Source organism: Delphinapterus leucas, chromosome 1, assembly GCF_059928025.1.
Source record: "Delphinapterus leucas isolate spDelLeu-1000000601 "Yukka" chromosome 1, BTC_Dleu_Yukka2, whole genome shotgun sequence".
Taxonomy (NCBI): domain Eukaryota; kingdom Metazoa; phylum Chordata; class Mammalia; order Artiodactyla; family Monodontidae; genus Delphinapterus; species Delphinapterus leucas.
The window spans coordinates 68,057,235-68,072,882 of record NC_143129.1 but is presented as its reverse complement, the minus strand read 5'-3'; the positions used below and the strand labels follow the sequence as shown (position 1 = coordinate 68,072,882).

The 15,648-nt window shown below is 34.9% G+C and overlaps 1 protein-coding gene across 8 annotated transcripts in view; it reads left to right on the top strand.

The window, feature by feature from the left end:
- Window positions 1-15,648, top strand: part of POU2F1 (POU class 2 homeobox 1) — a 186,589-nt gene that overhangs the window by 131,407 nt on the left and 39,534 nt on the right. For 6 of the 8 annotated variants that reach the window (XM_089911659.1, XM_089911650.1, XM_089911642.1 and 3 more), the window contains 5 exons: window positions 1,032-1,220; window positions 2,667-2,793; window positions 3,909-4,003; window positions 9,426-9,602; window positions 13,994-14,135. In XM_089911659.1, the coding sequence (XP_089767785.1) occupies window positions 1,032-1,220; window positions 2,667-2,793; window positions 3,909-4,003; window positions 9,426-9,602; window positions 13,994-14,135 (730 nt within the window). The remainder of the gene's footprint in view (window positions 1-1,031; window positions 1,221-2,666; window positions 2,794-3,908; window positions 4,004-9,425; window positions 9,603-13,993; window positions 14,136-15,648) is intronic. The other 2 variants (XM_022560043.2, XM_022560044.3) reach the window with 1 other exon arrangement.

The following is a 15,648-nucleotide window of genomic DNA, read 5'->3' as shown; positions in this document are numbered from 1 at the left end:
ATATATGTTTACATGTTATATAAAATATTTATAAATGTGTATCTCGAAGCGTATTGGGTTTTTGAATGATTTGATTTTGATTCTTATATCTCTAATGCACAAACTGTATCAGACCCTTTTTGAAAGAGGATTGTGCCATTAAGTGACTGTACATGCGCTTCAGAATATTCCTTCTTGGTTTGATCAGAACATGTCACCAAAAAGAAGGTAGAACATACTATCACTTTAAGTGTGTTTGAAATAAGTTGCACTATGAAAGCAAGTTTAAATCTTCAAATACATTTCCTGTTTTCTTTGGGTTTTGTTTTGAGTGACTAGTGTTTACAATAGTTGGAGACACTTGGGATTCCAGGTTCAGAATGGCTGGAGCTTCTATTAAACTTGGGTATTAGGATTCATTTGCATGTAAAGAGAGCGGCTGTCACCACCTGTTTCACAGAGATAATGTGTTGGAAAGAGGATGTAAAGTTGCAGAGACCCAATGCTTTCAATAACAGAAAAGGCTGTTGGGGAGGAGGCTGTAGGGACTTGGAAAAGAAACAAATGGACCTCATATTCTTTAGTCATATCTTAGGACATAATGAAATGATGGAATATGGCAGGGATTCATGCTAATGGGAAGCAGCTGGGCCTTATCAGTTCTTTCCTGGTCAGATCCAGCATCCTTGTTCCTCATTCATCTGACTAATCACTTGCTGTTCTGTTGGGTGTAAATTTCTTTTCATATCCTGTCAGCATTGATTCTTTTTTTTCTTGCTTACTAGTTAATTACTTTTTTGCCTGAACCCTAGGGCCTTGGACAAGCTTGAATGATTAAGTCCAGAGTGAGGACCACCATTTTAATTTAAATGGTCTGCTAGTCCTGGTAGCTTGATGGCTAATGAACATTTTATTTTAGCCTCATGCTAACCATGTGAAGTTGGGTAGCTAAGGTTTAATACCACTTGAGTTGCTTACTTCAAAACAGTGGCCTGGCATTAGAGGCCAGTCTCCTTCAACCCTTTCCGACTGTTTGTCCTGATTTTGTTTAGCTGACTTTGACGCCAGCCCAGCAACAGTTATTACTACAGCAGGCACAGGCACAGGCACAGCTGCTGGCTGCTGCAGTGCAACAGCATTCCGCCAGCCAACAGCACAGTGCTGCTGGGGCCACCATCTCAGCCTCCGCCGCCACGCCCATGACTCAGATCCCCCTGTCTCAGCCCATCCAGATCGCACAGGTGAGTGAGTAACTCTCATAGCTGGGGCAGGAAGGGAGGAATAAAATGGCAGGTTTTCTTTGGTATTAAGCTTACTTTCTGATTGTTAGTGTGAGGTAAGTGGTGTAGCCTTCTTTACCACTGAACTAGAAATAATACATTTGTTTGCTTATTTGAGTTGATATTATAAACACATAACTGATTATTTGAATAACTGACTGTTTATATTAAGTGACAATTCTTGAATAATTGGCTGGCATATTTCTGAAGCAGGGGATTACTGTATTTATTTTAATTAACTAATTACAGCAGGCATGGGTTCTTTCATGTGCTCTGCAGTGAATGTTGCCACCCATGTGTGAGAGAAACTGCACGTCATCTTTCTGCTAGAGTGATTAGCTCTGTGCAGAATTGCATTAGAGTGTTGTTTGGCTTTAATTTTCGCATTCTAGGGCAAAGTATCCAGAGATAATAAAAATTTATTTAAGAGGCATAGACAGTTCTACCAAGGAGGAAAAAAGGTAAATGAAATCCTTTATCTCAAGGAGAGGAAGAAAGTATAAGTAGTCATATCAGTGAAATGTATGAAGAGTTATTATGAGTCTAGTGCAGATAATTATCTTTATCCCCCCAGAGAAGGCTCAGAAATAGACTTAAATTGTAGCTAGAGTTTGACTAAACATTAAAAAAGACCCAATTAACTAAAAGTGTACAGGTAGATGTCAGGCTAATCTTTATGACTGTTATATACAATCTTTATCAAGATCATGTTTTTATTTTGGCCATTTTTTTCATCACCAAATAAATGTTTTTAGTGCCTAAGCTGTGAGACTCTATGTTGACATTATTCTAATAAGATAATATACATGAAAGTATGTTGAAAATTATAAAATACTAGGCCAATATAAGCAAGTTTAATATGTTGTAGATCAGATTTTTATATGGATAGCTATTTTTTTTTTTTAATTTTTACACTGATTTCTCAGTTGAGTTAGATAGGCTGGTGCCACATTTCATGAATCATTATAAATCTTTTAATTTATTGATGCAAGTTCAGATGTAGCACTCTCAATTTTTGCTTAACAAGAGAAAACTCTAATCAAACACTTAAAAACTCAACCTATTCTTTTCTCACTTGAGAGAAAAACCCATATTGGTCTCTACATGTTAAAAACACAACCATAAGCATTTGTTCTGAGGGAATTTTAAATAACTATTGAAAATTAGATACAGCATAAGTCACGACACAATATATGCCCACAGAAATAACAAGTCCTTGTAGCAGCTCCAGGTTTCTTCACATGCTTTGTGAATGCACCCAGAGCATATCCTTGTTGGGAATTTATAAGAATGTCAAATATTAACTCTTCTTTATTTGGATGGCAGAATTCATCATCTGGGAACCTTAAGATTAAGCAAGCTTTTATTTCAGAGCCTCCAATCCATGTTTTAATCCTAATTTTTTAGGATCTGCAACAACTGCAACAACTTCAGCAGCAGAATCTCAACCTGCAACAGTTTGTGTTGGTACATCCAACCACCAACCTGCAACCAGCGCAGTTTATCATCTCACAGACGCCCCAGGGCCAGCAGGGTGAGCGCCTCCTTAGAGCTTATTAGTGGTACGGTACACCAAGGCTGTCCACTTGTGTGAGATACATGCTGACTGCTGTCATTTTGGCCCAGAAGCTGTCCATTAGAACAGTGTTTTTATTAAATTTTATTTAACTTTAAGCTCAGTATTCATGTTGAGAAAAATATTTTTTTTGTCATGCATACCTAATTATTGAAGGTCATCCTTCACTGCCTTTCATCTGTTTAATCAGTAAGGAGGACCATGGGTTTGGCCAAAATTCTAAATTAAATCCTTCAACATGCTGAACATACATTGGATAAATTGCTTTTATGTTTTGATAGTTTTTCATGGGAATGTGTTCAAAGAATGGGCTGAGCATTGTAAGTATACGCTTCTAACAATCACTTGTTTTCTTTTAAAGTTTAAGAAGGAGAGGGTGTCATGTTAGAAACTGTGCAAATTTTGTGAATTATAAAAAACATCTTCAAGGCCTTTTAGTGCTGAATATTGTTGTGTTACTGCTGTATAAAGTTCAATCATGTTTGTAATGGAATCAGTATAGACAGTATCAGAGTATCAAGGCTTCAACTCAAGGAACATTAGTGCATCTCTATTGATTCCTCATTATTTCTGTTTTTTAGCCTTTTTTCTTCTTGATCATTCATTCCAAAATCTTTTGTTGTATAAATAACCTATTCCACTTTCAATGGATAGGATAGCCTGCACCTTTAATGAACTAGATGGTTCTCTGTCCCAGCATATACTAGCTGTTTCTAATGGCTTCTGGGTTAAGAAGTTGAGTTTTTTTTTTTTTTTTTTTTTTTTTTGGAGTTTCAAGCTGCTTCCATTTAGAATGCTTCTTCACTTTCATCCATTCCTTGGTAAAATAAAGAACTTGCCAATCAGAGAGGTTACGCTAAAGACATCTACCAGTTTTAGTTTGTTCCATATCTTCTTGCCCAAATTGTATTTAACAAGACTGAATTTTAGGCAAATAAGACATTAAGAGTTTTAAGACCAGTAAGACTATCTGGGGATCAGTTGGAAATTTTCACTTCACTTTCTCATTTTTTCTTTTGCCATTTGTTCAAGGTAATCTTTAATGTTTGACATAACATGTTTGTGTTTTACAGGTCTCCTGCAAGCGCAAAATCTTTTAACGCAACTACCTCAGCAAAGCCAAGCCAACCTCCTACAGTCGCAGCCAAGCATCACCCTCACCTCCCAGGTCGGTTTTCTTCCATGAGGGTTGCTTTCTTTTATCCTGTTGTCTTGAGACTCTTTGGGGATTTGTTTAACTTAAAACCACAACCCCTTAATAAAAATAATTCAAATAGTTTTCAAAAACTCACCAAAATTTCAAAGCTAGGCTTATCAGCTTGATAAAGCAGTGCTACCAAATTGATGTAGTCTTTGAAAATCTTCAAGGAGTCCCTATTTTCTTATATTTTCATAAAGAATAACTGTGTTAGCACCAAATGATTAATGAGTTCTGGCTGTTTGACCACCCTCCCCACCCTGATATTTGGCAGTAGAGATTACCGCTTGAGCTAGACCTAGAGCCTGAGTTAAAGCCCATCATTGCCCTTTGCTCCTTCTCAGAAACTGCAAAGAAGCTCTTATCTCTGTGTTTTATTCCATCTCAACTTTTAGATGTTGCTTTAGCTAATTTTTACCAGAGTTTAAGGCATCTAGAGGGTCTAGGCAGGTCTAGGCGTCTAGAGGTTTAAGCTTTAGATCTAGTTCTGTTTCTTTCCTAGCTGTGACTTTGAGCATGTCATTTCACCTCTCTGCACCTCTGTTTCTTCATAGGTAAATTAGGTGATTGAACTAGCTGATCCTGAATTCCCCTTCCATCTCTGATTCTCTTTGTCCATAATCGTGGAAGTTATCAGTTAATACTAACAAATTACTAGATTTGACAAAATTCAACAACTGTTTATGATAACAACTCTTCTAGGAATTAGGAGGTAACTTTCCCAGCCTGCTAAAAGGCATCTACAAATAAACCATCATAAAGACTGAATACTTTCTCCCTAAGATCAGGAACAAGGATGTCCACTGTTACCACTTTTATTCAGCATTGCACTGAAGGGCCTAGCAAGGCAATAAGACAAGAAAAATAAATAAAGGACATATAGATTAGAAAGGAAAAAGTAAAGTGTCTTAATTGGTAGATGACATGATTGTCTATGTAGAAAATCCAAATCCAAGGAATCCAAATCCAAGGAATCTACAAAAAAGTTGCTGGAATTAATAGTTGAGTTTAGCAAGTATGTAGGATACAAAGTCAATATACAAAAATCTATATACTAACAACAGGCATTTGGAAATTTAAATTAAGAAGAAAAATATTTACAGTAATTAGGGATAAATTTAACAGAACATTTGTAAAACCTGTATATTGAAAACTACAAAATCTTGCTGGGTGAAATTGAAGAAGACCTAAATAAATGGAGAGATATAATGTGTTCATGAAGACTTTGGTTGTTAAAATGTGAGTTCTCTCCAAACTGATCTATAAATTCAACACAGTCCCAATTAATATCTACAGGCTTTCTTTGTAGAAGTTTGCATGGTGTTTCTAACATTTGTACAGGATTGTAGAGGACATAGAATAGCCAAACAATTTTGAAAATTAAGAAAGTTGATGTCAAGAATTATTATAAAATACAGTAATAAAGACAGTGTGGTAATGGCATATGAATAGAAATGGAACAGAAGTCCAGGACACTCACACACATAGAGCCAACTGATTTCCCACTAAGGTGCCTAAGGATTTCAGTGGGAAAAGGAAAGTCTTGTTTCAGGTGCTGAAACAATTTGCTAGCCATAGGCAAAAAAAAAAAAAAATGAACCTTACTCCTTATTTCACAATGATACACAAAGATTAATTTGAAAAGGGTTGCAGACCTAAATTGTAGAAGAAAACTTAGGGGAAAATCTTTGTATCCTTGTGTAAGATAGTGGTTTCTTAAGTGCTAACTGTAAAAGAAAAAAAATGATAAATTTCATAAAAATTAAAAGCTTCTGTTGAAAAAACAAAAAAAAGCTTCTGTTGAAAAAACAAAAAAAGCGCTAACTGTAAAAGAAAACAAATGATAAATTTCATAAAAATTAAAAGCTTCTGTTGAAAAAACAAAAAGAAAAGCCACAGACTGGAAGAAAATATTCTTAAAACTTTTATCTAATAAAAGACTTGTATCCAGAATATATAAAGAACTCATACAACTCAATAAGACAACGTGGTTTTTTTTAAAAGGGAGTGTATGCAAAATATTTGAAGATACTTCACCAAAGAAGGCACGTAAATACCCAATAAGCATATGAAAAGATGCTCAAAATTATTAGTCATCAGGAAAATGCAAAAGAAATATCACTACACACCCATTAGAATGGGCAAAATTAAAAAGACTATAATAATACCAAGTGTTGATGAGAATATAAAGCAACTACAGCTCTTATATATTGCCTGTGGGGTTGCAAATTGGTACAGACACTTTGGAAAACATCTTGGCAGTTTCTTATAAAGTTAAATATACATGTACCTTATGACTCAGCAGTTCTACTCGTAGAAATGAATGCATTTGTCCACACAAAGACCTGTGTGTGACTGACTGTTCATAGCAGTTTTATTTGTAATCACCCCAAAGTGGAAACAGCCTAAACATTCATCAGCTGGTGAATAGATAACATGAATTTTGGCATATCTATATGATGGAATGCTACTCAGCCATAGAAGGAAATGTACTTCTGATACATTCAACGTCATGTATGAATTTCAGAGGCATTATGCTAAGTGAAAGAAGCCAAACATAAAAGACTGTATACTCTGTGATTCAATTTATATGGCATTTTACAGCAGACAAAACTATAGGGACAGAAATCATGTCAGTGGTTGCCAGGGGATGGGGGCTAGGGGTGGGGATTGGCAGCAAAGGACACAATGAAACTTTTGGGGGTGATGGAAATTTTCTGAATCTTAATTGTGGTAGCAGTTATATGACTATATAGTAGTCAAAACACATCAAACTGTACACTTTTAAATGGTGCACTTAACTGTGAATAAGCTGAATTATAAAAATGATGTTGGAAAAAAGCCTGTACCAGCAATTCCTTCCTGGCCTATGAGCTTTGTAAACAGTGGCAGGGCTGTTGTAGCTTCATCCGGACTCCTGCTCACTGACTATTTCTAGCTCTGGCCCAGTCCAGCCTGAGGTTTCTGGAGTTGGGGTAACTTATGTGTAACCACCCCACCAAAAGATACCCAGGCTATTTTTAGTCCTATATTATTTGAGAACGGGCCTACTTCAAGCCTAGAAATGAAGCAACCATCTGATAGTTGAGACTCACCTCTACTTATCAACCAGTTTCAGTGGGAAGTTACAACCACATAGGACTCTAGTATGGTTGGTACAGTTTTGGGCTCCTCCAGATGGTCATATTAAAGTTTTCTCACTGTCAACATGCCAGAGAGATAAATTTTGTTGTCTTCATTGAAGCAGGATGATAGAGAGGAGCTTACCCGAGGTGTAGGCCTGTGTAATTCCTCTTGTGCAGTTTTCAGGGCCAGTTAGTTCAGTTGGAGAAAGCATATTACTAATGGGGTCAGAGTTAGGGGTATATGACCCATTTAAATTACAAGAGAAAAGCACATAGCCATGGACTTCATCTGTAATCTTGTCCTATAATCTCTCACCTGGGTTTCTGTTCACAGGAAGGGTTAACTGAGCAGTTATGATGCAGAGTCAGGGCAGCACATCCCAGTAGTGAATACTCAGAAGGGTGGGTTCTACTCAGGGGTTGTGAGTAAAACAGTGTAGCCTTGTGTTTGTGTAATAAGGAGATTTAATATTTTCTTTAAAAAAAAAATAGATTATACCCTCATGTCTGCAAATAAACTTTAGATGGATTTCAATAATTAAATATTTTAAAAGACATAGAAGAAGCTAGCAGAATATTAAAAGGAATTTTATCCAAGTTAGAAATAAGTGAAAGCTTTCTCAGATTTGAAGCAACAGAAGATATTAGAAAGGAAAAAAACAAAAGTTCACCCAAATTATAATTTAAGACTTATGTACACTGAAAAATAAAAGGAAAAAAGCAGATTGGGAAAATTACTTGTATTAATACAACAGACAAAGGCTTTATCTATAACATTTGATTGAGCTCTTTAAGGATAAGGGTGAGAATAAGGATGTCATTACAAATGGGTTACAGATGTAAGTTCAATTCACATGAAACGAAATACAGATAATAACATGTGGGGAAAATTTGGCTTTAAGTAATAAGAGAAATATGAATTAAGGAAACAGCAAAGTACAATTTACTCCCTGAGTTAGCAAAACATTTTTTAAAACTGCTAAAACAAATCATGTGGAGAACATGGTATAGTGAGAACCAGCATTATGTATGATGTATACCAAAAGCCATGAAATTGTTTATGGTGAACTCTTTATCCAGTTATAGAAAATCCTTTGTAAATTTATCTCAAAGAACTAATTACAAAGGTGGAAAAAAGAACTGTATGCACAAGAGTTTTTCATTGTGGTGTTACCTGTTAGTGAAAACAAATGAAAAAGTGCCTAGCAATGAAGAAATTGTTAAATAAATTATGATAATATTGCCTTTCAGTCAGCCTTTGAAAATGATAATTACGATGATTGAAACAACATAGGGAAAAAAATTAAAACATAATGTTAAGTGAGAAAAGCAGAGTATAAAATTATGTTACCATAATTACAGTTAAGGTTAAGAACGTAGATCTGAGGGAGGATGAAAACTTCTAGGGGTAATGGATAAATTTAGGGCATTGTATATGGTGATGGTATATATTCATGGATGTTTATTTATCTTCAAACTCATCAAGATGTATACATTATACGTGTACAACTTTTTTGTATGTCAGTCATACCTCAATTAAATAAAAAAAGTTTACTCTTCGATTTTATGCCCTATGGTCCATTCCAATGTATTGATCATATTTTAAAAATTACTCCGATCTGTGGGATGTATGCCTTGTTAGTAGAGATTTGAAAATTGTAATTTGTGAGAAACATTTACAGATTAAATTTAGTGCAACAAATTAAAAACAGCATAAAAAATGTAGCTCTATGGATGAAAACTTGAACAAGTAGACTGAAGTGAAGCTATTGTTATTTAAACTGTGGGTGATTTACTTTTCCCCCTTAAAATAGTTTTAATAATCTTATATGTTTTTTATAATATTGTGTTACAAGTTGGAGATATGATAGTGATAAGATGGGTATGGTCTCTGCTGTTTTGAAACTTATAGTTTAAGTGGCATGTTTATTATGATATAGATTCTTAAAAATAAAGACTGATTTATTAAATGGCATGAGATGCATGTATTCAAGCCATTTGAAAACCCAAAGACAATGGATTTCATTTTTGTGTATTCAAGTCTTTTCCATAGACTTACATGTTTAACCTTAACTGTAACTGTAGTGTATATAGCATCACACTCTGCTTTTCTCACTGGGTATTATGTTGTACCTTCTACAGTGACACATGGTCTTCATAGTTCTTGAATACAGCCATTTCCTTAAATTGTTTACTTGCAGCCATTCCAGATATAAACTTAAATATCTTGGTGTATGTTTGTTCTTATTCTTTTGTTCCTTCTCTAGCAGCCAGCCACCCCAACACGCACAATAGCAGCAACCCCAATTCAGACACTTCCACAGAGCCAGTCAACACCAAAGCGAATTGATACTCCCAGCTTGGAGGAGCCCAGTGACCTTGAGGAGCTTGAGCAATTTGCCAAGACCTTCAAACAAAGACGAATCAAACTTGGATTCACTCAGGTAAGATGAACCCACCTTTAACTTAGATTTCCCTCCTTGGCTGGGTCCAAATATTTGCTTTCCATGTCCAAAGAGACTTCTAAGGAACAATATATTTCTCAGCCTTCTTTTTCAGTTTTAGACTGTAACTTGTTGTTAGCCATTTTCTGCATTTATAAGTTTAGACTTTCATCGTATGTATTCATTTATAAATTTATAATTTATTGTTAGGTTAAAATCGTTAAGATTTCTCTCAGAACACAGGCCTCTGAAATTAGAATAATACCAATACATGGTGAGAATTTAAAAGATTATGTTGGAGGATGATATAACTATACTGAGGGCTTTGTTATTTGAAAAACATCTGGTTCTAGACCTTCGTGCTACATATGTGTAAGATTGAGCGAAGTAAAGATTACAAGATCTTTTATAGTAGCTGAAAGGGGAAATGTTTGAAAGACTTGTTTAAAACCATTTTTTGGAAGAGAGAAAGGGGTGGTGGAAACACACACACACACACACACACACACACACACACACACACACACACACACACACACACACACACACACACACACACACACACACACACACACAAAATAAGCCCGAACTGAGACTGATTCATCAAATGGGAATCTGTTGAAGATGAAAATTCCAAATTAATTTTTTAAAATGTCACCTAGCAGACGGCTTTTAAAGTATAATAAGCTTAATGGTTTAAACAGGTGTTGGGGTATATGGGTTTTTGCCCAAGCACTCCTACTGACTCACTCTTTAATTAACCTGTCACAAGTAATACTTTTTAAAGCAGGAAAAGAATTAAACTGAATGACATTTATGTAAAATGATATAGGATCATTAGGTGAAATAAAATTACTGAAGTATAGATTGGATTGGGCATTTTAATGGAATCAGGAGAAACATGATGGTTTTTTCGCAGAGAATATAATTACTGTTTGAAATTTAAGCCACCACTTAAATACTATCCAAATTATTTTATGTTGAAAGTACAGTAGTGTGCCACCTACTCACTAGTGAGCCTAGTGCGGTCACTGGGCTCCTCCAAAATGACATCCCTGTGTTTTTAAGAACAGACTTTTATTCCTTATATTTCTTTGGTAATTTATTTTTGCTCAAAGAAACTATTTATTGAGAACATAAAATGTTTTTTTTTAATAGATGTAATTTTAGAGAAAGTGCACTTATATTTGTGAGGAGTCTCAGTTGTGAAGGAACAAATTACAATTCAGAAAGATTTTAGTACTTTTTAAACATCTAAACCATGTGGCTTGTTTTCAAAAAAAAAAAGCTAAAAGATAGAACTAGATCAATAGGGGTAAATTAATAAGCTTAAATAAGTAAAAGGTTGGCATGTTTAGCAATGCTTCAGCTCTTAGGCTATTAGCACAGCATACTCTTACGTTTCCTAGGAGATTGTTGCCTGAGTGATATGCCAGGGGTGTTAAGGCCTTTAAAAATCTTTAACTTTTACCCAGATAGTGGTTTGCCTTTTTGTGGCATTTGACCCAACATACTGCCAGGGTTGTTGCTCTTTCTCTCTCTCTCTCTCTTCTTTTTCTATAAAAGAGCTTCCCTATGGTCTGGTGTTCTGCTGTATGGTTTTATTCTATTATTTGGCACAGCTCTTCCTTATTTTTCAAAATGACTTTGACTTTAGCAGTGGCAACATTTCACAGGCCTTGACTGTGTGGACTAAGGCACATAATTACTGGTGCAGAATGGGAAGATCAACCTTTTTTTTAAAGTCAGATACCTCAACTATAGTTTTTTAAACATTGCTTTGTATCTAATTTATTTATACACACACACAGAGGGTAAGTTAGACATTCCAGTCATTAGTTGAAACAAACAAACAAACAAATCTCTGTTCTCTGAGTAAATATACATGTTATTAGGTGTTTTAAACAGTAGTTGTTTTCTAACTTTATAATTGGTTATTAAGGATTACTGTAGATGTCATTACATAATTAGAAGGCATGCCATAGTCTAACACCATCCATCACATGTGATACGTTAATTATATCCTAATCCCAGTCTTTGTTTCTTTTTTCCTTTGCTTTTTAAAATATATACATGTAATATAGTTCAGATACAGTATAGTTCAGATTAGGGATATAATATAGTTCAGATTAGGTATGAGTCAACTAATTCAAACATTTACTTTTGTGAGGGGGAGAACCTAAGATGGTTGTGAGTTATAAAAGCACTAAACCAAGCTTATATCAAATTAGTGAAAATTAGTATATTAACTGAGGTACCTGTTGATTTTTAGTCAATGAAATCCTTTAAGTGTGAAGTACAATTGTATTATAAATCTCAGTTAAGTGGATTTGTCATTTATTGCTATAGTTTTAGTTACTTGATGGCCTAGCTTTATTTCCAGCCACCAACTGAAGGCATTGTTTCTTATTTTGATGTGATTTTTGAATAGGTATTTCATTTTTTTATATTGTCATTATTGTTACTTTTCATAGAAAGGTATTACAGAAGTTTGTGAACAATTTTTAGTGAATTATGCAATTATAATGTCAGAAAACATTTATTACCATCTGACTTCTACAGCAGGTCTTACCTTCAAAGAGTTACAGGGTTTAGTTGGCCTTAGTTTTCTAGGAAGCTGTAATCTAAACAAATAAAGTGACCAAGACATGAATATATGTGACACACAAAGCATAGTTTAATGCCTGACATGCAGTAGGCACCTAGTGAATATTTGTTCACTAAATGAAGTCAGCTTTAATAAATGTATAGAGATAATGCTGTAGATAAAATCTATAAATATATTTATAGATATATTTGTATATAGAGATAATGGATAACACTTATGCTCTACTCACACTGTCCTGGTTCTTTGGGTTTTACTACAATTGGAAGGAAATCAATAAGCAGTCTACTTTTGCTCTACTTCTGTGAGATAGTATATTTAGAGGTGTCAGTAAAACTTTCTGTGATGATGGAAATGTTCTGTATTTGTGCCATCCAGTACAATAGCCACTATCCACATGTGGCTGTTGAGTACTTGAAAGGTGGCTAGTAGTGCTAAGGAACTAAATTTTTAATTTATCTGATTTTGAATTAATTTAAATTTAAATAACCACATGTGGCTGGTGGTTATTTAAATGCCCATCTATCCTATGGGAAATATTAGAATATAGATCAGTTGGAGTTCAGGTATTCTCAATGTCTCATTTTATCTTACAGTTCTAACATTTCTCCTCTATTAAACTTTTTATCAGAAGTTGCTCCCCAGTAAGAAATTGGAGTTTAAAAAGAAATGTTTTCTTTTCCCTGACTAACCCCTAATGCAGGTGCTAATAAACAATGTACTATCCAAAAGATGGATTGTAGGGGAGAGAAATCAAAGGACTGGGATAATCCTAATTCAAAATGAGTGTTGTCAGGATAGTTGGGAGTTGGCTGTCTCTAGTGGAATTAGCTATGTCGTATTTCGGACCAGAAATGTTGCTTTTCTGCCCTGTCACTGAACTAACTGAAATGAGAGCGTGAATTATTTCCACCCCATGAGCTTCTGTTATCTATATATACAATAACTATTCAGATATGCCTTTTTCAGCTTTAACAAGAGAGATTCAGCTGGAGGAAAAGCACTCTATACATTTCAAAGGTTATAGGCTTATAGAGAAAGATATTTTTTGTAATATATTCAGGGGATCATTGTTCTATTGCTGTAAGGTTACCAAGTTTCCAGTGCCCATAAAGGTTTGACTAAATGGGTCAAACCTCTCTACTGTGAATTTCTATCTCTATAATGGTTACAAAAGTAGTCTTTTTAGAATACCTGGTTTTTGTAACAAACTTTGAAATCCAAACTAAGGGTGGAAAGGAGATTTTTTTCACTGCTTCCAGAAATGCTTTACAGGAAAAAAATAAAAGAATGAGGCATTATTTCTAAATTTTAAAGTGATTTATGGGAAGTTTGGTTAGTTCAGAAATACCTAAGGTTATCCAGACAGTTATATCTATTAACCCTGTAGGTGATACAGGTTAACTGATTTTTAAAGATTACTTAGATCACTTTGGTTGCATCAATTAAGGGACTTGGTAGAATTTCAGCACTACCTTTTGAGAGTTAGTAGAAACACTTGATATCTCAATTATTACATAAGGTAGCAAGAAGAGATTCAAGATGGAGGGAATATGGAACAGTTTTGAATGTTGTCACGGTCAAGACCTAACTAACAGAGTCCTCACTGGAATACCGTGCTCAGCTTAGGAATGGATGTTTTTGTAGGACCCAGTAAATGGAATGATTGTTGGTTCTTTGTCTGGAACAGTTATTGAAGCAGCACCCTCAAGTGAAGACCATAACATTAGATGAATCGTTTCTCCCTCTCTTTCTCTCCCCTCTCCTCTTCTGTATTACTCTGCAGGGCGATGTTGGGCTCGCTATGGGTAAACTGTATGGAAATGACTTCAGCCAAACTACCATCTCTCGTTTTGAAGCCTTGAACCTCAGCTTTAAGAACATGTGCAAGTTAAAGCCACTTTTGGAGAAGTGGCTAAATGATGCAGGTGGGTGAATGCATAAAACATTTCCTCATTGTTCATTGAAATTGTATAGGAGGGATTGTTTTATTAATTGGGGTTTATATTTCTTATTACATTATTGGTACTACAGAACCTTGACGCTCACAATCTTTGGAGGATCAATATAAATTATGACTACATAAATCAGAGAACTAATTCATTTAAGTAGGCTAGTAATTACAAGATACATAATCAGCAATAATTTTTAGCTTTGGAATATTTCTTGTATTTGAGCCCAGGGTGAGAGACAGTTGAAGGAAGTTGAAGAGGGGACCTAGAGAATATTAAATTTAGTAAGTCAAAGACATGTACTATATGATATCACTTATATGTGGAATCTAAAAGATAATACAAATGAGTCTGTATACATTTAGAAACAGACTCAGACATAGAAACAAACTTACGGTTACCAAAATGGGAGAGGGAGGGAGAGACATATTAGGAGTATGAGTTTAATAAATGCAAACTACTAGTATACATAAAATAGATAAGCAACAAGGATCTGCTATATTGCACAGGGAATTATATTCAATATCTTATAATAGCCTATAATGGAATATAATCTGAAAAAATATATGTAACTGAATCACTTTGCTGTATACGTGAAACTAACACAATATTGTAAATCAACTATACTTCAATTTTTAAAAAATGACCACCAATTTTATACACAAATTGAGCTGTTAGTTTTAACTTAATGTGTTTTGTGCTGAAGTTTCCCTTTGGAAATTTTGAATTTTGAGTCACGGAATCATAGACTATGAGAGCTGTAAGAAACCCTAGAGATCCCCTAGACTATGGTTCTCATCGTAGATATGAACAAAATTCAGGTCTTTGGAAAAGACAAACCTGTAACTCGCAACCTTGGACAGTCTTGATTTCGTAGTTCTGGGTATGGCCTCAGCATCTGGACTCTTTCTGAGTTCCACAGGTGAGAACCACTGGTCTGCCCCCTCCATCTCATTTTATATAGAGAGTGGAAGGAAACTCAGAGATGTCTGTAACATGCTCAGGGTCATTAAACTGTTAAATGACAGAACCTTGTTTAAAGTTTAAATAGTTTAGAAATGTTTCATTATTTGTTTGGTTTGTGGGGAAGGGGAGGAATACCAGTGAAATAAAATGAGAGGTCATTTGCAAGATAAATGTTAAACATTTGATAATTTCCAAAGAGCTTTCTTTCTTTTATCCCTAGAGCTAATAAATAAATAAGCAAACAAAACCAAAACATAAGAGCAGAACTCAGAAGAGGTAGAGCTGAGAGTAAGGATAGGAATAGTAAACTTCTGCTTTCTCAGAAACGAATCAAAGAATAGCAATGACAGTATGGTCAACCATCCTGAGACAAAGAATGCCAATAAGAACAGCAGAAAGATCCATGGTAGTGAACAATATTTTAATGTAGGTTATGAAAACCTTTCATACTTGCTTTTAGCCTAAAATACTTTGGTCAGTTTTATTGTTGTTGTTAATACATGTATTGTGTGCATGAATCATG